The 22819-nt window shown below is 40.5% G+C and overlaps 3 protein-coding genes across 3 annotated transcripts; all 3 read left to right on the top strand.

Moving 5' to 3' along the window:
• The first annotated feature begins 189 nt into the window (after window positions 1-189).
• On the top strand, window positions 190-3589 carry LOC103982229 (uncharacterized). Its single transcript, XM_009399092.3, has 4 exons — window positions 190-348; window positions 456-539; window positions 679-1083; window positions 1240-3589. The coding sequence occupies exons 2-4, from the start codon at window positions 517-519 to the stop codon at window positions 1358-1360; spliced, it is 549 nt and encodes a 182-aa protein (XP_009397367.2). The 5' UTR covers window positions 190-348; window positions 456-516; the 3' UTR covers window positions 1361-3589.
• A 7360-nt stretch (window positions 3590-10949) lies between these two features.
• On the top strand, window positions 10950-14409 carry LOC103982231 (uncharacterized oxidoreductase At1g06690, chloroplastic). Its single transcript, XM_009399094.3, has 10 exons — window positions 10950-11510; window positions 11875-11966; window positions 12069-12106; window positions 12286-12447; window positions 12536-12558; window positions 12630-12701; window positions 12804-12971; window positions 13392-13474; window positions 13544-13606; window positions 13921-14409. The coding sequence occupies exons 1-10, from the start codon at window positions 11294-11296 to the stop codon at window positions 14104-14106; spliced, it is 1104 nt and encodes a 367-aa protein (XP_009397369.2). The 5' UTR covers window positions 10950-11293; the 3' UTR covers window positions 14107-14409.
• A 3275-nt stretch (window positions 14410-17684) lies between these two features.
• Window positions 17685-21466, top strand: LOC103982233 (transcription factor PHYTOCHROME INTERACTING FACTOR-LIKE 13-like). The gene is made up of 9 exons (XM_009399095.3): window positions 17685-17880; window positions 18677-18782; window positions 18883-19744; window positions 19807-19905; window positions 19977-20042; window positions 20322-20387; window positions 20473-20781; window positions 20869-20995; window positions 21079-21466. Exons 2-9 carry the CDS (start codon window positions 18691-18693, stop codon window positions 21081-21083), a joined length of 1626 nt encoding a protein of 541 aa, XP_009397370.2. The 5' UTR covers window positions 17685-17880; window positions 18677-18690; the 3' UTR covers window positions 21084-21466.
• Window positions 21467-22819: the final 1353 nt, after the last annotated feature.

Here is a 22819-nt window from a genome sequence, read left to right as displayed (position 1 = left end):
TCTTGATATTGTAAGAAAAATAATATTTCAAACTATGATATGATTAATATTGAATAAACTCATTTTTAAAAAAGATGATAAATGGAAAGTATATGGTTGATGACATGTGCTTTGAACAGTGTTGTTTTCTCCACAGCAGTCATCACTGCTTGTCGTTACAAACAGACACCGTTACAATGATAGATAAATCCATTCCTAAATGTCGTCGAGAAATACGGCCGTCATAAGGATCGTAACAGACGCGACGTTGATCTCCTCGTTCTCACCGTTGCGCAAAAACGCAGCATCTTTTTCTTCGCTCGTCTCTTCCCGTCGTCAATTCGAGGCGATTTGAGTGCTCTCCGACCGGTAATTCTTGTCATCCCTCTTCTTCTTCTTCTTCTTATTGCGGATCGAGTCGAAATCTTTGGTTCTGTTTTCACGACTTCATGCGTTCCTTTCTTGGTTGCCTGTAGTTGTGAATGATTTCGCCGTTGCCGGTCTCTCTTTCTCGCCGTCGATTAGGAGTTTGCCCTCATGGACGTCGGAAGCCCTAAAAGGTAGGATCGTGCCTCCCGATCCGTTCCTAGTTGGTGCTTGGGTTTCATGATCTTGACTGGTTTGATACAAGTCCTCAATGATCAACTTCCTCGTTTGGTTTCTTTGTGCCTTTGATCCAAACCATTACTCTGTGTACAGGGGAAAGATTCACAAAGGGAAGAGTGTTGCAGATGAAGGGACGGCAATGAGCGAGCAAGCGATCAATGACAGACAATGGGAGAACTTGCCTACTAACTGCTTGGTGGATATCTTCCAAAAGTTGAGCCTCCATGACTTGACACTGGGTGTTCCTTTTGTGTGCAAGTCTTGGTACGAAGCTTCACTGGATCCTAGTTGTTGGAAGATCCTCGATTTCAGAACAATTGATCCACGGCCAGGGAGCGAATTTACTGAGAAATTCAAGCATGAATATCGATTAGATAAATATCAATTCAGGGGTTTTCTAAACTTCCTCATTCGCCGCAGCTGCAAATTAGCCATTTTGCTTATACACCCTCCTAGTCAACGCATCCCAATTAACGACTTGGTCTATATTCTCAAAGAGTAAGCACATTGTGTACTCATCATCAATTTCTTGTCTAAGTTTACAATGTGCCAGAGTGCTGGTGTAGGTTGGTTAATATTCTCAAGAGGTATATTGTGCTAGCTTTTTGTATGATTTAGTTTAGTAATGTTTTTCATCATTTTGGTTGAATGCAGATGCCCAAAGTTGGATATTTACAATCCGCCACTATCGGTGAAGAATCCAGGTCTCATGCGGAAATTTATTTTGACAGTGCACGAGACCATATTAAGAAGAGCTAGTTATGAATTCATGTAGAAACCTTTTATCTGTTATTGGGTCTGTTTTCTTCACACTGTTAGTTTATTTAATAAAGTATCTACCTTGAATATTTTGTAGTTTCAGTACTGGTTCTTAGCATTTTATGAAGCATCATCTAAGTTATTGTCATCTTTATGCGTATAATTTGATAGATTTATTTTGTTGCAATTATATTTTATCATTAGATAAATTCCCTTTTCATCGATGATTTACACTACGCATTCATAGGTCTGTTGCATATATAGTTTCTGCACATTATTCTTGTTATCAGTATGCTACATTAGTTTGTAGATTAAGTTAGGATATTATTATTTTTAAGACAGAGAAATCGATCAGCTTTTACTAATGTTTTTAATTGAGAGGTATGGAAAAGTATTTACTATAGTATTTAATAAAGGTGGCAGCGCAAAGTAAATCAGATTTAGTAGGTGAATGTTAAAAATATTATACCAGGAATATGTTTACCAAAATCAAATTCTATCACAAATTGATTGGGTTTGGTTTGCTAAGGGCAATACCATCCACATGATCATGTATTCAAGATTTAATAGTAGGTTTTTGTGGGTAGACAAAGTAAAATAAGAACTAAATCTCCATGGATCACTAGAGAACAGGGCACAAGGGATGAGCAGTAGGTACCAAAAGCAAGGTGACTTGGTGCTACCACTTATTAAACATGATGTATGTGGCCCATTGATCTTTATACTACCCTTACTAGAACAGTGACCTTTGTTTGGTTCTACATATATATATGTATATATGATCAGAAGGGGGTGCTAATATTTCCTGGATGTCTAAAACAAGTTAGAAGCGACTCATATCTTATAAAGGGAAGCTTCGTGTTTTCTCCTCTTATCTCCTTACATCCAGAGTGCTGCTAAGATGGAGGATGGATCTCTCTATTGATCATCACAACCCTCTTTGTGATTTTTCTTTGTTTCATCTTTCATATTGTCAAGCGTCTATTAGTCAAAAGTGACTGGTGAAGCTCAAAATGATCCTAAGAGACACCTGAAGGTCATTATACTATGCTGGGAGCTTGTGACAGATGATGAGTTTGGAGGACCATTCAGCTCAACACAACTATTTGCAATGGTTGGTTATGGTGTTCAAAATATCATGCACATCTATATGTATGTGCTGGTGTTGCTTCCTCTACACTTGGGGCTCAAGTCACCAAAGCATGGAAGAGCCACCAAATCAGTGACATCATTTCTCTATGCTCTTCTAGCCCTGATTGCAGGTTGCGTTGGAACTCTACTAATAAAAACTTTGAAGCCCAGCTGCATGTTTTCCAGAGACTGGATCCAGGCATCCTCTTTGATCACACTTCAAGTTGCTGTAACCTCGTAAAGGTTGACACTCTCATAATCAAGGTGAATGATGCAACCATATCCTTTATTATCTCAAGCTGCATTCTTATGCCGATCATATATTCTTGGGAGGATACTTGGGTAGATATGCAGAGCTCATTCTTCTGCCGATTCTTGCAAACATAACTACTGATATCATCAGTGGATCATCATTTCTCATTGTTGGAGCTGGATATGTTTTGTCCCTAATCTGTGATGTTGAGGTGATGATAGACATCTTAGAAAGCAGCTGGCATCAGAACTCACTTCTGGAGTCCGTCCCTGTACTTCTTGTCCATACAATTACCATAGTATCAGTGTGCAGTGGTGGGCTTGTTCTGATGCATATGCAGCTCAACACAGAGGAAGTACGCTGCCGCCGATGGTGGAAAGCTTTCCTTTCGTTTGGCTTTGGAGCTCCATTTGGGCTCTTACTCTTCTTCATCAGCATCAGGCGGCAATTGCTTGTCATTGGAAATTGGGATGGTCATGCTCTACTCGCAGCAAACTTGATCAGCTCACTTGTCACAGGTTTATGGGGCGTGCTGACTTTGGGCACACTCGGCCTTGTTCTGATATTTATGATCTATTACGTTTCCTCGAGAACCCATGATGCATGCTCTTCAAGAACACAACAGAGAAACTAGCACTAATATCACTGTTCTTAGAGTATCTCTTATGAGAATAAAAATACTGGTAAGAGAAAGGAATAATTTTTGTGTGTGCTAGTGTTCCATCTGTTTCTTTAAGACCATCTTGTGGTTGATTATGCCACATGGAACCAGTGAGGGTTATGATGTTTGATCAAACTTTTCTGCCTTTGTTGCTTAGTACAGTAATCCATAAAAAAAAAATATCGGTTTATTTTTTAGTGTGTCATTCTTGTAAATGTTGCGTTGTCATCTATTTTCTACTTACGCAAGAAGTGATTTGATATAGATAATCTCTTTCATCACCACCTTGCTGCTAGTCTTGAAAAGAATGGAACAGCTACCATTTTCATCAAAACCTTTTCGTAGTTTATAATAAGATTTGCTATACTAGTGTATACCATTCGGTACCGATGGTATATATCGATCCGGATCAATTTGTGGATCATCTTATACCGAGTAATTCCATTATATGATCGCGTATCGAATGATATGGGATTTGTACTCGTTTGTTATGCAAATGTAAAGGATGAAACCTCTTATGGTTTTTAATAATCTACAAAAGAGAATATAGAGGAAGTGTTTTTAACTCGAGATCCCGTAAAAAGTCATTTCAGCAAACACTTGATAAGCAATGCAAACTATAAATATAGGCTTTGCAAAGCTCTAAACGATCGCATAACAAAGAGTCCAAGGTAATCCGTCACAGTCAAAAGTCTCCATAAGTGCCCATATAATATTATTACAAAATAAGATAGTGAACCAACCCTAGACACTACCTCAAAGGCTTATCCAGCCACGTGTCACCCGGGTTGCTCTTGAGTGCTGTGTTGGCTGACACTTCGCTCAACTCTACGGAGCTTGTTTCTAAGCAGTTTTACCTCTGCACAATAACTGCAAATAACTTATATTTACAAGCCTGAAACAACTACAAAAGTCAACCAAAATAGATCCGTCAAATATATTGCAAACCCTCTACACACTATATAAAGTATGAACAAAATCGAAAGATATAAACATATATGAGCATTATATCGAATACCCTATCTATTACTTTGTCTATGATATTGTCCCCTACTTATTCCTTCGACGTATCCTTGGAGCCTTTATGGATGCTACATTTCTCTGTCTTTTTGAATTTTTAATCTTTTGCTCCAATTACAATCCCTCAACTATTCTTTGTTACTTTTGTTGAGTAGTCGAACTTTGATTCATTATGTTGTTTTAACTTGTCAATGACTCTGACTTTAGAATGGGGTCGATCAAGTTGTATTGATCTCAATGTATCGACATAAGATATATTAATACGTCTCGGTACGTGTACTTATTATTTTAGTATTGGATTGACAAATGACTAAGACTTCCAACATAGCTAGAGTGTAATTTAATTTGCAAAAAACTAGAAAAAGAGAGAAGAGATGAACTCAAGGAGAGATTTACATACATGCTAGACTAGCCATGATGACAGCGATCAGCATATCAAAGCTTTTCTCACCTTTTGGCTGTGGTTGATGGAAAATATATATGCATGGTTGACAATTAATTCTCTGAAAAGAACTTCATCGTCAAGATGCTTAGATTGTGAGGTAGATTATGTTTCTTAAAATAAATGCCTTCAGAAAACACACATACCTCAATAGCAATTGTGAGCTCTCTCTCCCTCTCTCGCTCTCGCAATTAACTTCTTTCTCGTATCATGCTGGTCGAATGCAGATGCTCGAAGTTGGATATTTACGATCCACCTCTGTCCACGAAGAATCCATCTCTCGTGGAAATTTATTTTGACATATTGTGGAGAGTTGCAGAGTCGTAAAGTTCTGAATTCCTATAGAAAAAACATGCCCTCGATCTGTTTTCTTTACGTTGTTAGTTTATTTAACAAAGTATATAACACAAGTATTTTGTGGTTTTAGTACTGGTTTTTAGCGTCGTAGGAAGCATCATCTAAGTTAGTGTCACCTTTATGCGTATAATTTGATAGATTTTTTTTTAGTTGCAACTAGCAACGAACAAGTGTATGACAGTCCAAAATAAATCAGTTTTTGTAAGTGAATTTCGTACAAATTGATTGGTTTTATTAGAACAATACTAGTAATAATCCACATGAAGAAATGAATCATATGCTCAAGATATAATAGTAGGCTTTTTGTGGGTAAGCAAAGAATGGTAGGACTGAGTCACCTTTGATGCATGCAGCCTTCTTTTGCCCTGTTCTTCTATTGTTGTGGACCATGGAGAAGGTACTGATGAAGCTACTGCCTGAATGCATAGCCTCTAAAAGGGAAATGGATTTAAATGTATGAACCCTTTCACTGGAGTTAGTGCTGAAGTAAATGTATGAACCTTAGAAAGCAGAGCTCACCAAATGCATGAAGCTATTTCACATAAGTTGTATGAACCTTCTGCCATACCTAATTCATTTATTTGTTGTGGTCTTCACCAAGAATAGGGTTGTAATGTTAGGAGTCTTCATGAAAGAAATGGACCCTAATTTTGAGGATGGAAAACTATATGCTTAACTGTAGTTAGTGCTGAAGTCAAATGTGCTCAGACCCCTTAGAGAGGAAAGCCCACCAAATGCATGAGGCTATTTCACATGAGATGTATGAGCTTGTGCAGACCCTTTGTAGGTGAAGATGTGACCTAAAGCATGCCTAACTCATTCATTCCTCCCTACAAAAACCTCTTCATTGCTCTTCGGCACCACCAGAGACTTGTTGCAACTTCAACATTTCTGATGGATCCAAAACTCTATTACTGCATCATCGCCTTCCATCTCCTCCTCCTGTGCTGCAACTCCAACGTATTTGCTCGAGGACTTCACGAAACACCTAATCGTCCTCCCGACGTATTCGCTCGACGACTTTCCGAAGCACCACCCAAGCGTACTCCGGACGTGTACCATGGAACTTTCTCGGCGGAGGCAAGCCTGTATTCATCTGCAGCTAAACCTGAGCCACCGGAAACCAGTTGGAGCTATGGAGAGACACGAGCAACACCTCTGCATCGTCCCAGCAGTCACTATCGACCATAACATCTCATACAATCCCATCCTAACATGTCCATTTCAGCCATGAGTGACGCCGGGGATGGTAGAATCATATACAATAAACTCGGCTGCCTAATACGTAGTGTAGTTATTTTCAGAGTTCCTCACTCGTTGCATGCACACTATAATCAATAACACAATCTACGCGAATCTTGATGTCAAAGGAGATATATCTAACGGCGGGGGACTTGCCTCTGATCTCGTTTGGAATCCGGTTGACCTCAGCCCTTGACGCACGCCTTGTGGCGGCCCGCTGCGAACCTTAGAACGTGCATGGATCGCAGGATCCACGTGGAGTCAGTGAACCTAAGACGACGAGCCCACCTTCCCCCTCCTCCCCCACGTCGGTCCCTCACGAAAGAGGCGAAAGGCATGGATCTCTACTGAGGCAGCGCCTGCTACTTTTCCCCCTTACACATGCCAGGCTTAGTGCAGCTTCTCTCCTCGCTCTCTCTTCGAGATTTCCACCGCCATCCATTCACCATCGTCTTCCCAGTTGAGAACGCAGTAGTGGTTGTCTCTAATGGAGTTCTGTAGATAGTAACTGGTCAGAAGTTAATGACCTATACCATCTACTATTCATGGTTGATGAGATGACTTTGAGTCTCTCTCACTCTCTATCTACTATAAATATGTATATACTGACTGTGAATGCGTGGCTTCTACCCTAATCTCGATAGGAAGCACAGAATTCAGTCATGTGAAAGGTCTAAACCTCACTCAGTTCCAGAAGCCTCTCGGAGTCCGCCATTAGCCTCAAATGACGACCATATTATGTGCAATGCTGAGATCTTGTTTGTTGATCTCTGCGAGCATTAATAATGCACTTATTTGACTCGGGATCTCAGACCAAATTTGCTTAAGCAGTAGATGAAACTTTTTGACACCTATTCTCACACAGGGTGGGAAGGTGAACCAACAAATCAAGATTTCCACCCTCTCCCACCAGCACATACGCATGATCCATGGCCAAGGAGAAGCCAACCACCAAGCCAAGCTGATCAACCCCGTTGACCCAACTCAGAGCCATGTAATACCAACCCAAACTCCTTCTTTACCTTTCTCCCACTATTAATATGTATGAAGAGCATTTGGTTCACATCATCAAACCAAGAAAATCATGGCTTCCAGGTGCGATGGTGTCTTCGCCATGGTCATTCTCGTGGTCATCGTCTTCTCCGGTAATATCGAGACCTGCTTCGCAGCACGCCATCTCCTGGACACAGCTGAGCCTGCAGCAGCACCGCCTTCCATCCCAGCCATGCCGAAGCTGACGCTGCCACCGATGCCGGCTATTCCGAATCTCATGGTGCCACCACTGCCCGTGGTACCGACCATTCCTACCCTTGCGGCGCCGCCACTGCCTGCTTTTCCCACCATACCGACGGTCACGTTGCCTCCAATGCCTTCCATCCCGACCATTCCTATCATCCCCTTCCTCACCCCACCGCCTGTAGCAGCGCCATGATGTCGATGCAAGCCTAAGAACTTACTATGTGTGTGTCGTATTTGAATTAAGCTATGGTGAGGAGTGTCGGTATAGCACATGGGAGTCATCTGTCATTATAGGATTCCACTGAGGCATTGATATCTTACACCGTATGAGGCTGCTTGGGTCCATACTTGATCATGTGTCGTATGAAGCATGCTTGGGTTTGTTTAAGCACTCTATATATCTTGAGTTTGGGTATGTGCTTTAGCTAGCATCTGCTTTATAGTAAATTTATATGATCCATTCACCAAATGGCTACTTAACTCTCTCTGTCTATCTCTATTGTGTTCCACGGAGCTTGCTTCTTGCATTCCTGGGTTGCTTCAGATGATTCCATTGCTTTAGTATGTTATGGTAACTTCATATGATTTATTCACCAAATCTCTCTCTCTCTCTCTCTTGGCAAAAGGAAAATGCATTAATTCATTGTCTGCCTGAGGGTTGTGCAGCTGAAGTTGCCCCGCGAGTCTAAGATGAGGAAGCCCGAACCTGTAAGGCTGGAATTGGGATCATAAGAGCCATCACAGTGAGGGGCTGGTGGAGTGGCTTGGCAGGTTCCACGTAGAGCCGGATGCGACGGTTTGGGTAGGGAGAAGTTCTCTCGGGGAGGTCTTGTATTCAATATTATCATTGGTGAAAGTCAAAGATCTATTCCATGTAAATTCAATCTATGATGAGAGTTGTAAAAAAGATGATCATTCTTGTGTTTCCATAAGAGCCAAAGACTGTCGTAATGAAAGTTCTCAGGGAAGATAGCACTCTGGTTATCAAGCTTCTCTCCCTTAACGCAGCCATGAACCATAGAGCTAGGAATCAAAGAGGCTAAATTGATAAGATAGTTTGGTACCAGCAAGATGCCCGTAGTTCTGAACGAAAAGACAATTGTATCTTTTTTGTGGAGCAAATGTAATTATAGGAAAGGCGGGAGGAAATGTAATTGTGTAGTATCGGAACAGTATACTCAGAAGTAGGTGGTCTTTTCGATAGAAGCTTGTGTTCTTCGAAAGCTGTCACACCGTCGTTCACCCAAAGCCAAGCCAGATTGTAGAATTGATGGATCCCTCACCATTTAGAAGTCTGCACACACTTTTGGGCGTGAGCGTTTGCACGGGATGAGGAGTCCAGACCCAAAACAAAAATCATCGTAAAAATGAGAGAGAAGATAAATGAAAAGAATCGTTTGAGTAAGGTTTTAGCTAAATAGGAAATTGAAGAGACTAGTGTTTCGATAAGTGCTTATACCATAAGAGATTATTGACTCGATGGAAGGCAAAGACATATTAAGGATCGATGAAGATTGTGAGATAAGCCAATGAGATAGTGGGATAATTGAAAATTCATTGGTCATTCAAAATAGAAATAAGAAGTTCATTTGCTATCATCTTTTTTAAGAAGCTGAGAGGAGATCATAGATATTTCTCTACTAACTTGTTCTTGTTAATTTATAGGCTAGTAATGAATAAGTAAATGTTGAGGGCCTTAATAAGGTTCTAGCAAGATTTATCACTAGTTTTGATGCTTAGAGGACATCAATCATCTGTAAGTAAATATGAGATGAGAAACTTGGAAGCCTTTGATATTATAGGGAGTAATCTTTTTATTGGTCACAAACTCCTCAAGGATTCCGGTAAGGTTCTTTTCGACTAAATGAAAAATGAAGATCATTAGAACTTTAAACTAGTCAAAGGGGAAGTTATTAATGACACATAAGAAAGTACGATGGACAATGTATGATTGAATCAAGGATATAAACGAGGGGTATAGAAAGCTTTGACAATGTTCAATTTGACTAGAATCAATAGAGCTTTTCCTTTAGAGTGAATATGGAGTTGATCAGTTCATATACAATAAATATAGATTGGTTATGATAAATGACTAAATCGAGACGAGGTTTAACTCTATTTATAAAGACTTTTAAATAGAATCTTATAGAGAATGTTACGTAGGGAGATGAGTTTATAGTTAGTAATCTTGGAAGGGTTAGGGATCTTAGGAATAAAAACTAGGTTGCGTTTGGTCCAAGAGGAGGGAACTATCGAAGAACTTGTTATCCCATTAGTCTTCGAAGAACTTAATAGTATAATTGTCTAGGCTATGGCTTTTGCCCTATCCAATACCTATAATGTTCTTGTAGATTTCCATGGGACGAGAAGGATGGATAAAAGAGAATGTCATATCTCCGTATCCTAATTGATATATAACGTTTAGGAGAGCCAAAGGTTACAATACCAATCAGTGAAGATGACAAAGATGAAGGGAAGATCCCTACACCTCAACCAAGCTATATTATTGAAGTAACTATTATTCTTATTAACATCCCTAAGTCATTTGGATTTGGCTCGAGAGAGTCATTTGTGTAAACATGTTCGGTAAGAACCATAAATATACTATTAAGAATAATAATATTGGTCATATCTTTGTTTGAAATAGATAGTGATTTTTTTTAACCTTAAGGAGAGAGATATTATGTTGGATGTCTTTGAGTTGATTTTCAGTACTAGTACTTATTCTTTCGATTAATCAACTTAAATTGAAGACTAAATAAGACTTAGTGAAAGATTTAAATTAAGTAAGAGTTACGGTCTGATATTCAAATAGTCTTCGACTAATTTACGAACAACAAAGTATCAACACCTTAACTCCTACTCAATTTACGAACAACAAAATATCAAGACCAACCAGTAGAGATCAAATATGAAGGAGTGAATATGTTTTTATTTAGATTGATAGTTAACTTAAGGCTATATTACCCATTACTCACAAGAATATATATATATATATATATATATATATATATATATATATATATATATATATATATATATATAATAGTCAGAAGAATAGTATGATGATAAGATACTTGATAAATTTTATATTTAAAATATTAATTGATGACGATTCAATTATCTTGAGTTTAAAATATTATATTATAAATGTTTATGATGGGAGGGGATTTTGGTCTAATAAAAACCATATTACTATGTGATGGGGCCTTATTGGGCGATGTGGGTCAGCCCTCCGATCCATTGGCAACAGTGCCCGTTATCCGTTGCCGCTTCTTGGTCGTTGCTCCTCGTGCTTCCACGTCCGGCGCTCCCGTCGTCCCATCTCGTGTGGTGATGGTTTCGTCGCAACCGCGCGAGGGGTGCTTCGCTTGTGATCTGTGATCAAGCCCCGCTTCTATCGCGTGTACCTTTTCTCGTCTCTCCAACCCTCGCTCCATTCCTCGCCAAGCACGATCCTTTATATCCGCGTGGTTGGATCGAAATCCACCTCTTCGCTTCTCAAGAAACCATCTTCTGGTCTAAAAATCCGATTTTGGGCCTCAAATTTGCTCAAAGTTGTAATCTTTCGGCGGTAGCGTAGGGTTTGGAGGGATTGCTTCGGATGGCACTGCAAGTGAACGGGGCTGGGTTCTCTCTGCTTCGTTGGAGGAGAGGGGGAGCGCTTAGGACGAGAGCCGTTGCTTCGGAGAGCGTTGCGACGACCCGGGAAGAAGTGGAGAAGGTGAAGCTGGGTGGCTCCGATTTGACGGTCACCAAGCTCGGCATCGGTGCGTGGTCGTGGGGAGACACCGCCTACTGGAATGACCTCCAATGGGATGGTAATGTTTGAGCTCATTATCTTGTTTTCATATGTGAATTGGATATCAATAGTTGTTCATGTCTTAAATGAATAATTCTCAAATTCACGGGGTTTACAAGTGTAATATCTTTGTTCTCATTATCATAGGTTAGTTGCAGTGCTTACTGTTAGATTCAGAACAACATCTTTAAAGCCTTAATGCATCTTGTGCTAAATCTTTTGATGTTTCATGATTCATGGGATGCCGGAACCTAGTAGTAATGATTGCTATTGCATCTCTGGATTAGTAATGTTTTTAGATAAATAATCTAATTTGGACAATCTTTTTGGTTCATGCTAATTATGTCCTTTTTATCTCTTATAATATTTGGTCGAGATGACAGATAGGAAGTTGAAGGCAGCGAAGGCAGCTTTCGACACGAGCATTGACGGCGGCATAACTTTCTTTGATACAGCTGAAGTCTATGGTGCGGGGGTAGGAAGGAATTCCTTGATGCTGCTTCTTTCTCATGCTCGAAATCTTAATTTCTTGAACAAATCTAATTTCACCGATGCATAAGGTATGACATATTTGCAGGTTATGGGAGCAGTGAACTCTGAAACTTTACTTGGAAGGTAACTGATAAACATCTGAAACAAAGTAAATTCAGAGTCTTTTTTATCTTGTTGTTCACCTTGTTTGTTTTGGATATTCTCAGATTTAGGCTGAACAAGATCGTCTATAAGATTTTTTTTTACTTCGATTTATGATGGTGTTGAACGCCATTGTGATTCGACTTGAAATGTTGAACCAGATTCATCAAGGAAAGGCAGCAGAAAGAAGCTGTTGAGGTCGCTGTTGCGACAAAGTTTGCAGCTTTACCATGGAGGTTAGGCCGGGGGAGCGTGCTCTCTGCTCTAAAGGATTCGCTCTCCCGTCTCGGTGTTTCTTCGGTGGAACTCTACCAACTCCATTGGTCTGCTTATCAGCCTGTTCCTGATGCTATTTTCTGATACTTGTGAGGTTACATGATCGCTAACATGCTCATCGTTGGTCATTTTCAGGCCTGGAATCTGGGGGAACAAAGGTAGTTGATCTCATTCTCGTGTAACCCCAACCCATTTCATGATTAAATCGGTATTTTGGAACTTGATTTAGGATACATTGATGGCCTCGGAGATGCTGTCGAGCAGGGCCTCGTAAAGGCCGTCGGGGTCTCCAACTACAGCGGTCTGTTCTCCGACCTGACTAATATAATGTGCTTTTCCTCGAGGAATTTTACTGGTTCGTTGACTGGCATATTCATTAGTCTTGTTTCATTCATTGCACCAGAAAGGCGTCTTAGGGATGCTTACAATCAACTCAAGAAGCGGGGAATTCCACTAGCTTCAAACCAAGTAAACTACAGCCTTATATACAGGATTCCAGAAGAGAACGGCGTTAAGGCCACTTGTGATGAACTGGGGATTACTTTGATTGCGTATTCTCCTATCGCTCAAGGCATGATTTAGTCAAGTATTTGATGTCTTTCTGCTGTGAACAGAGCATGGAATTCTTCAAATATTTGTTAATATTAATGCACATGTTGATAATTATGGATTATATATGTGATGCTAAATTCGATCGATATATGCTCTTCTTCTTCTTTCTTTTCCTCCTCTAACAAAGTTGTCATCCTCTGATAGATCATAACAATCACAAATCAGGCTCTTGTGGCCATAGGTGGTGAACTTGAGGAGACTTCCATTTCGGTCATTTCCTGTTCTATTATATCTCGATGAGGAAGCAGAAAAAACATTTCCCTAGTTTGTGTTATAACAGTTTTCGAACTGATATTAATCGTTCAAAGAATGGCATTCATCTGAGGAATTATTGTAGAATTACTTTTAGCTCTCATGTCCAACTTTGGGTCCTTTTCAGGTGCTCTGACAGGAAAGTACACGCCAGAGAATCCTCCAACTGGCCCTCGAGGCCGAATCTATACTCCAGAGTTCCTCAAAAAGGCATGAACTTTTGCAGTTACATTTCTATCATTGTTGAAATCATGTATGAACTTTTGAAGTTGTTTACAGCTGCAACCTCTGGTGACAAGAATTGAGGAGGTTGGACAAAATTATAGGAAAACTCCCACACAGGTCCCTTCATGTTTCTCTTAAAGCTGCTGCAACTTTTTTGATGTATTGAAGTTACATCCAGATATTGTCATTTTTTGATATAAATTAAGTCCTGTTTTCATCAAGAACGATTAATATTCGGAAGAAAGGTTAGTTAGTACAAACATTGCAGTAGATAATGTGGTTCTGCACATGCTCAACTTCTCTGCATTTAAGAAAATAAAAACATCATTCAGCTTTAAGGTTACACATTATGGATCATAATAGAAAAAGAAAACACATGCTAATTTGTTGCTCAAAGAAGGAGTTGGTGAACTTGTGGATCTTTCCTACAGGTGGTTCTGAACTGGTTGATAGCTCAGGACAATGTTGTGCCCATCCCAGGTGCCAAAAATGCTGAACAGGCAACACAGTTTGCAGGTGCTCTAGGGTGGAGACTCACAGAACAAGAAATCGAGGAGCTTCGTGCGCTGGCATCGGAAATAAATCCTGTGATTGGATTTCCAGTTGAAAAGTTATGACTACTTCAAGCAAGGAGAATGTGTCCAGGCAACCAATTCATAGCGCCTTTGCGTACTTATATTTCTCTTGTTCTATTTGATATACACCAGTATTTTTGGACTAGTAAGAATTGTAGAACATCATCTATAAAAGGCCAGAGATCGTGGCTCAGTGTTAGAGAGATACAATACAACCTGATCTAATACCATTCTCTTAGAGCAAACATGCTCTAAAAATTGGACATATTAGCTTTTCAGTACATTTTGTAGATTGGAAAATTCAGACATTTATGTTAAACTTTGGGTTTTCATTGGTTCCATCAATGTCATAGCCTGTAATATTATGTCCAAATGACCTGTATGGCATCTTCCATCAGCTTTATTCTGCTATATGTGGTTGGAATATTTAGTGTTTGGTGGATAATTGCAAACAAAGAAAATACAAAGTCATTTATCTATAACCACAATCAATTCTCAAATCTCTGATGGCATGGTTCATCTGACTAGAATTGTGATTCTGGTTATGGCCATTATTTCAATATGTATCAAGATGATGTGTCTGAACAGCTGCACTTCAAATTTGTTACTGCAACTTCAGTTTCTGACACTGTCTGTGGTCTGCATCCAAATTAACATTCTTGCTGGAGCATATATTCCTCAAATCACTTTGGATAAGAGGCAACAACAAGAATATGTAAATGTTGACACATCTTATTTTTATTTGGCTCCATTTCTCAAGTCAACAGAGGGTGAGTTCAATCAGATGGCTATATTAGATTAGGTAATTTTTTAAGTTGGTAACTTGTTCTTCTTCATGGAGCAACCCAAGCATCATCAATGTCTCTATGATGCTTGCGATGGGCAGCTTATTCTTCCTTAATCTTAGAAAGTTGGTTCAGTTAAACATAATTTTAATCGACACAATGTGCCCTCAGCAGGACTAATTAAAACCCAGATAGATGCATGCATGTCACTTCCTCATAGAAGTCCCCAAACCCTGATTCATCCTCCTTGATCATCTTGGTTTGTGTTCTTGTTTTTGTTCCTCTTTTGTCCTGTGAATCATAAGCTGTTCAGCTGCGACCCCCCCTGTTTGAATGCAGGAACAATACAGCTGGTGAAAATTCTAAGACAAAGGAGGACAACATTTCAAGTATAACACCTGAGCCAAGATCTGAAATGGGTGGGAAATGTGCACAGTGTTGTCCTGACATGTGGAACCTTACAGGTCTGTTTTGTTGTTAGATTTAGGTCAAATTTATTGGTACTTGAAACCTGGCATGGAGCAGGAACTGGTCCAATTATTTAAGAGAACAGCAGCCACATGTCCCTCTCTGCCTTCTGCACCATAACTTTGCCACCTCAATAAAGGAGATAAGGGAGAGAGAAAAAAAGGAGAGAGAGGGGCAGTGAATCTTTTTCCTGGTCCAATATAGTTTGATGGAGATGAAATGAATGAAAGGCATTAAATGAAACACTTGCATTCTAGAAATTCTGAACTTGGCCACAGGGAACAGGTATCTCAAGATAAAATTGAGGACAATAAGTTGGTGATGATGGCACAGTATCTGACACTCATCTTTCTTGGCAAGCTCCATAAATGGAGAGGATTTGGAGGAGGAGGATGAGAATTGAATCTACCTTTAATGGAGCAACACTGACATGGTGGATACTGAAACATATTTTGCAGTGAGGTCTGTTAATTTTCTTCTAGCAATATTCATGTGAAGAATTCTTATGGCAATTGCTTCTCTAACTTCTTCAGAATTTGGTATAAGCATGTTTAGGGCAGAGGACAAATTGTGCAAATCATATCCTTTCAGGATTACAATTTTGTGGCTCACAAAGGCTTACCTTAAATTCCCATCAAATGATAAAGCAGTCACAATGCAACTTGTGTAAGTTGATGTAGAACACCACAAGTGGAAAGGAAAAGATATTGTGCTTGAGAGAAGAAGAAGAAGAAGAAGAAGAAGAAGAAGAAGAAGAAGAAGAAGAAGAAGAAGAAGAAGTAGAATTCCTTGAGAGAGAATAATATGAAGAGGAGATGAAACTGTAGCCTTTGTATCTGTCAGTTTACTGCTTCCAATCCAACAAAAGCCAGGTTGACAACTTTGGTCTTGTTTCTACTTTTCAAGCTCACTCTCCAATTGACAGTCCCATCTTCTTTTCCTTTATGTTATCCATGTAGAAGGATGTGCTTCCTGAGCTTTTCCCCCTGTTTCCTCATGTGCAAAAGTTGCCAGTTTTGGTGATGGTTTACACTGACACTTGATAATTATGAGCAGTAACTATCATTGGATCAAAAGATTGATTGATAGGTTGAAATCTACAAAGCAAGGATGTGCATCCACCCAACTTTGTTTGGGTTTCTTGATATGATGGACTGCACCCTTTTTCCTATCTGAATATTCCCTTTCATTCCAGAACTCTACTCAGTTTCAGAAAAAAGGTTTGAGTCAGATACTTGGTTGGGTTTATGGGCAATCAGTGCCTTCTTGTGTCTGGTCTCACAGATTTGCCATGCTTAGTTCAGTTGGGATGTATTTTTGGCTTCAATAGAAAGATCAAGCATTCAATTACTGTAATTATGGAGGAGGTCTCTATATCAAAGAGTAAAGATAAACCTAGAAAAATCAAATTTTTATTATGTAAAATCAAATTATAAGTTTCTTAAGTTAACTGCAGTTCAAGTATAAATTTCTTTAAACATCCTCTCACATACATTGGAAGAAAAAAAGAAAATTTTTTAGTCTTTCTGTTGACTTGAGAAAGAAAATTCTTTAAACAAAGTATCCTTTTACATCCTCATTGTGTATTAAATTAAAGTTGCTTGAACCTCTTCTAGATGATTATTATTATTATTATTATTATTATTATTATTATTATTATTATTATTATTATTATTATGAGATCTTCTATCTTGAGATGGTGTACCTATAAAAAAAAAAAGAAAGAAAGAACAGAGAATATTCCCATAACTTCAAGACCAAGAACAAAAAAGATAATTAAAAATCAGATTTTTATTATTTGGCAAAAGCATGAAAAGCAACAGTATGTCCTAAACCATTTGATGGCCGACTAATCTTTGTCAATCTTGATCTCCATTTATTTTTCTGAGTTGTGAAAAATCTAGCCAAGCAATGTGAGTACAGTACTTGCTGAATGCAGCTTGTGCAACCCTCCTTAAATGCGGTGACAAAAGATGGTAGACCCAACAGTGCCATCCAAACAGCATAAGCAAGGAACTTGGACTTTGACTCGGTCAGAAATCTTGGCGCTAAACCTGGAGCAGCTGATCCAAGCTCGAACTTGCTCTCACGTTTTGGAGTGATCGATCCTGAATTCAGACACCAGAAGGAACTTGGATTGGCATGCGGGGTGTCGAAGCCCCAACGCAGGAAGGTGATACAGAAACAAGCAGCAAGACAGACAGGTATAGCCAAAGATTTCATAGCAAGAAAATACTCATAAGTAGAAAGCAGGTAGCATCATAAATGTCATGTTGTGATGCGATAACGATGTCATGTGGCCTCCTCTTTGTCAATTTCCGAATCTGGCCGTGGTTAAAGGAGCAGAGGGTCAAATGTGTAACAATCCTCTCTCTCTCTCTCTCTCTCTCCCCCTCTCTATCTCTCTGTCACAGGCCTCTTTGAAGGCCTCTTCTTAACAAGAAGAGTTGGGAACAAGAGACACAGAGAGAGAAAGAAAGAGGGAATTCTGTTCCATTTGACAGTGGCTTACTGTTTGCATGAAAGCTTGTTGGAGAATTGAGAGGAGCTCTTTCTGAAGCTGGTTTGTTCTTTCTCCTCCCTTCTCTTTCAACTTTCCTCCATGGTTATCGTGAATTTTTTCCCTATATTTTCCAGAGCTTTTTCTCTCTCCTTTTTCCCAACAAAGATTTGATCTTCTTTTTTTTCTAATATGTGTATGCATATTTTAATGAGTTGAGCTGTTTCATGAGAATTTAATATTTCTTTTAACACCCAAATTCTGAAACACTGCTTGAACTTTTCCTCTTTTTTTTTTGGGGGGGGGGGGGGGGGGGGGGGGGGGAGTCCTTCTCATGATCAAATGCTACAATTCAACTCTCACATGCTCTAATGCTCAGTTTTCTTGGTATTTCTCCATCATGGTATTGGGTTTCACAGCTTGAGTTGGAGTTGGTTTCATCTTTTTCAATTCCTTCTTTTTCTTCCATGATTACTTTGAACAATCTAATATTTCTTTTGGGAAGAATTTTTCTCTTCTTTCAGTCTAATTCACTTTCTTTAGGATCCTTCTGATTCCTCTCTCTTTCTCTCTCTCTCTCTCTCTCTCTCTCTCTTGTGTCCTATTTGTTGTTGTTTGCTGTGGCTAGCCAGGAGATTTGAGCTTTTCTTTCTTCTTTGGCAATTCGAGCTCTGTTCTCGTTCAACCCGTCCTGTAAGAATTTGCATTACCTTTGCTACTATTCTCTTCATCTTCTTCTTCCTCCTCCAAACCCCTATACTTCTCAGGAAACAAGAAAAGAAATCTTCCAAGTTGTATTTGTGTTATGTAGTTTTTCTCACATGTTCTGATTTGGTTTTGTTTCTCTTCTGTGGAGAAGCTATTCATCAAGCAATGAACCACTATGTTCCTGACTGGGCCATGGATGACGACTCTGGCTGCTTGACAGATCTCCTTCCCATGACAAATCAGAAGAAACCAATGGGGTCAGAACCACCTTCCTGCTTCATCTCACTTTCCATCTGTTTCTGTACTGCATGCAGCTTCAATCCATATGTATCATCCCCTCCTCTTCCGACCTTACAGACCCGATAACGAGCTCATAGAGCTGCTATGGAGGAATGGACATGTCGTCATGCACAGCCAGAGTCACCGGAGACCTCCCGCCAACGTCGATGAGCTTAAACAAGCTCAGAAACCCGATCAAGTGCAGAAGCACGAGCAGCAGCCGCTTGGGGGTTCCGGCAACCTGATGCAAGATGCTGACACTGGCTCGTGGTTCCAGTACCCTCTCGATGACTCCTTCGAAAAGGAGTTCTGTTCCGAGTTCTTCCCTGAGATCACAGGCGGCGCAGATGCAGCTGCTGATTCCGATAAGAACAGCAAAGACTTCGTTGCAGAAGAAGACAGGTTGGTAAGATTCGGTTCGAGCAATGCCTTGGCGGCGTCTGCTCCCAAGGACAACAACACCATGCCCCCTCCCAAATCACATCTTATGGGCACCACCACACCGCAGTCGTCCTGCTTAGAGAACGCTGGGGCTCTCAACTTCTCCCACTTCTCCAAGCAAGCGAAGGCCGATTTGGGATCCTCGAGATGCCCACAGGGGCACAAGGGAGGTGGGAGCAGCAGCAAGGCAGGCGCCCAGGAGTCCTCGATGATGACGGTTGGATCGAGTACCTGCGGAAGCAATCAAATCCATGCCCACACCGATCCGAGCAATAATTTGAGCCATGATGCAGCTGACATTGTTACAGGGCTTGAGGAGGACACCAGGATGAGGGTTCTCTCGGAGGGGATGCAGTCCAAGGCACATGAATGCACCTTAACCTCGACGTCAGGTGGCTCTGGCTCCAGTTACGGAAGAACAGGACAGCAGAATGCGAGTGATCAGAGCCACAAGAGGAAGGCAAGAGACGACGTAGATGATTCCGGGTGTCAGAGCGAGGTAATGATTCCAGTTCTCTGTTCTTCTACGTTCCATGTTCGTGAAGATGCTGAAACTTGCAGGAAGTTGAGTACGAATCCATCGAGGAGAAGAAACCAGCTCAGCGACCGATATCCAAACGCAGAAGTCGTGCTGCCGAAGTCCACAACCTCTCGGAGAGGGTAAGATGAGCTACCAGCTCTTCTCACGGCCATTGATGTCTCTGTCCTTACAAAGCTCTTATCTTGTGTAGAGAAGAAGAGACAGAATAAATGAGAAAATGAAGGCTCTTCAGGATCTCATACCTCACTGCAACAAGGTACATATATGTGTGTGTATATATATATATATATATGTATGTGTATATATATATGTGTGTATATATATATATATATGTATATGTATATGTATATATATATATATATGTTTATGTATATGTATATATATATGTATATGCATATGTATATATGTATATATGTGTGTATATATATATGTATATATGTATATGCATATATATGTATAGAGATGAAGAGATAGATAATGGACACTTAAGCAGATTCTATAACTTCATTTGAGTGTGCGACATTCATGATTTCAGACGGATAAAGCATCAATGCTAGATGAAGCAATCGAGTACCTGAAATCACTGCAGCTGCAAGTTCAGGTACGAAAACTTGATGCCTCTGCACGCTTTAATCCATACACAAACAGCAGAATCGGCGATGCTCATATCGATAACCATGTATCAGATGATGTGGATGGGAAGCGGCATGGCGTCGATGATGTTTCCCGGTGTCCAACAGTATATTTCAAGCATGGGAATGGGGATGGGGATGGGGATGGGTCATGCTTCCGTGCCAGCCATTCACGGTGCAGTTCAATTGCCAAGAGTTCCATTTGTGAACCAATCTGTAGCCACAGCTTCTGGCACAAACCAGACATCATTCTTCCCCTCCCCAGCCATGAACGCTGTAAATTTCCCCAACCAGATGCAGAACATTCATCTTCCTGAATCATATGCCCGGTACCTTGGCATGCCTATCATGCCATCTCATCAGGTTTGCAGAGTCGATTGCATTCGTTTCTTCGGTTTTTTGGCCATTTTTCATTTTGCTGATGGGTTCGACATTATGATCGCGTTCCAGGCAACGAATTTTTGTACATATGGATCTCAACCGGTGCAGCAGAATCAGTCGGCAGGAGCACCTGGCGGCAGTCTCCGACCCGGTGCCGGAGGACCTAATTGTGCCAGTACTGAGAACAACAGATCTGGTAATTTGGATGTGATCAGCAACAAAATCTTCCTCTTCTCAGAACAATTCTGGTTTACCGAAAGTAAGCTTTTATATGTGCAGGTTGATGATGACACTTCCAAGTCTGGAGTCTGCTCTAATCTTTAACTCGACAACTTCTGTCATGGACTTATCGCGGAGTCGGTGCTCCAGGAATCTCGACCTGTTGCCTTCTCCTCGTTACTTAGTACTGATGGCCTGTTGAAGCCAGAATTTGCAGTGTATAATACAAAGGAATGAGAAAATTTTTCTGGTCTTCGGATGATCCAGAAATTTGAGCTCATACAAGTTACTTGTTTATCTTATTGTGTAAAAGATCAATAGAACACTACCTATTTTTTTGTTTACCATCAAATAACCATCCATCATCTGATTAGGTGATCTCTGAAAACAGTGATGCAGACATTTCCATTGTACTATGTATTTCTATCAACATATTACCTCTTCTCCACTCCCAGCTGCACTCCACAATAGCTTTCTTTCATTTAGTATCCTTTGGATGGATATCTTCAATATATATATATATATATATATATATATATATATATGAATGTTGGGTGAAGATTCTTCACACTAAAGTTGGTCAACAATTCGAGAAATTAACAGGAGATCACCTCATTTGTTACCTATGCTCGGAACAAGACTGGTTCTTGAGTGCAAAGGTTGATGCTAATCTAGCCATCCTGTTATTCTCGGAACGAATAAAACGATGATTCGAATTGGGACCGGTAATCTTTCTGGAATATTTTCCAAGTACTCAATCTATGGTGAATTGGGACTGTCACCGGTAGTGCAAAGATGTCCATGAGATCATGGCACATATTTGTATGGCATCTTGGCGCAGTGAGTTGTATCTTATCCTTCCCTTTTAGTGCCACCGAGGGGAAGCATATCAGTTGCATGAAACCATTTCCTAAGACGAAACGCTCACACACGCTGCAGACAGGATTTTGATGTTCTTAGCGAGGGGTTGGGCGGTGTCTGCGGTTGAGTGACCGAGTAGATGAAGAATCTGCGCTCTTCGGCCATTTCTGCTCGACCCCTTCGACATGGAGTCATCTGTGAGTTCATGCATTATTACCGGTGGTATGCCCACATAACGTCATCTTCTTTTTCCGTGGAGAGACAGGCTGCATCCGATGAAGCTAGTCACCTCTCGTCGACAGCATTCGTGGACTGTATTATGTTGGTCGTGATGCGACAATGGTGGGTGCGAGGGTGTTCGGGTGTGATGTCTGACCCAAGTGAGCCCGAGGCTCACATAGCAAGTGTCTCGGTGGATGGAAGGAGACTGCGGTGAGGAATGTTTGGGAGGTCCCTCCGAGAATCCCACCATGGAAAACCCAGCAAAATTATTGAAGCACAACTGGGGCAGTAGACAGCTCTTCTCCACTTCTTTTCTTCTCTTTCATTTGATGTTGCAAGCTTGAGATCGACCGATGATGCCCGTGGTAGGCCCTGGTTAAAACATGGCCACACCTCAGAGTCTCAGCTCATATCCCTTCGAGCTTCTCCTCTATCCACAGTTTGGGCCCAATTTCTCCTCTCTTCTTCCTTTTTCACTCCACGTGTGTAGTGGCAGTGACACGAAGCACAAGTTTTGGTGTCATCTTTGAGTCTCTGCATGAACACTTTGCATCGACTGATGCGACTAATCTGCGTCGTCTTAACGACTGATTTGTTCTTAGTTTATCCTATTCTTCGTCTTGGTTGTCAGAATCTCCGATGACTCGTTAAAACTCAAAGTTCATTATATAAACGGAAGCTGACTTTTAGTAGATGCATGATTAGCTCAGCTGATGAT

Source organism: Musa acuminata, chromosome BXJ2-4, assembly GCF_036884655.1.
Source record: "Musa acuminata AAA Group cultivar baxijiao chromosome BXJ2-4, Cavendish_Baxijiao_AAA, whole genome shotgun sequence".
NCBI classification, from domain to species: domain Eukaryota; kingdom Viridiplantae; phylum Streptophyta; class Magnoliopsida; order Zingiberales; family Musaceae; genus Musa; species Musa acuminata.
This window is presented reverse-complemented; position numbering and strand designations above follow the sequence as displayed.

Bases quoted from the DNA above. Each gene is read 5' to 3' on its own strand.
- LOC103982233 (XM_009399095.3), top strand. From the start codon at position 18,691: ATGAACCACTATGTTCCTGACTGGGCCATGGATGACGACTCTGGCTGC. The intron at 20,388-20,472 runs GTACGAAAACTT...ACCATGTATCAG, and splicing joins CACTGCAGCTGCAAGTTCAG to ATGATGTGGATGGGAAGCGG. The intron at 20,782-20,868 runs GTTTGCAGAGTC...ATCGCGTTCCAG, and splicing joins CTATCATGCCATCTCATCAG to GCAACGAATTTTTGTACATA.
- LOC103982229 (XM_009399092.3), top strand. From the start codon at position 517: ATGGACGTCGGAAGCCCTAAAAG. The intron at 540-678 runs GTAGGATCGTGC...CTCTGTGTACAG, and splicing joins GACGTCGGAAGCCCTAAAAG to GGGAAAGATTCACAAAGGGA. The intron at 1,084-1,239 runs GTAAGCACATTG...GGTTGAATGCAG, and splicing joins TTGGTCTATATTCTCAAAGA to ATGCCCAAAGTTGGATATTT.
- LOC103982231 (XM_009399094.3), top strand. From the start codon at position 11,294: ATGGCACTGCAAGTGAACGGGGCTGGGTTCTCTCTGCTTCGTTGGAGG. The intron at 11,967-12,068 runs GTAGGAAGGAAT...ACATATTTGCAG, and splicing joins CTGAAGTCTATGGTGCGGGG to GTTATGGGAGCAGTGAACTC. The intron at 13,607-13,920 runs GTCCCTTCATGT...TCTTTCCTACAG, and splicing joins ATAGGAAAACTCCCACACAG to GTGGTTCTGAACTGGTTGAT.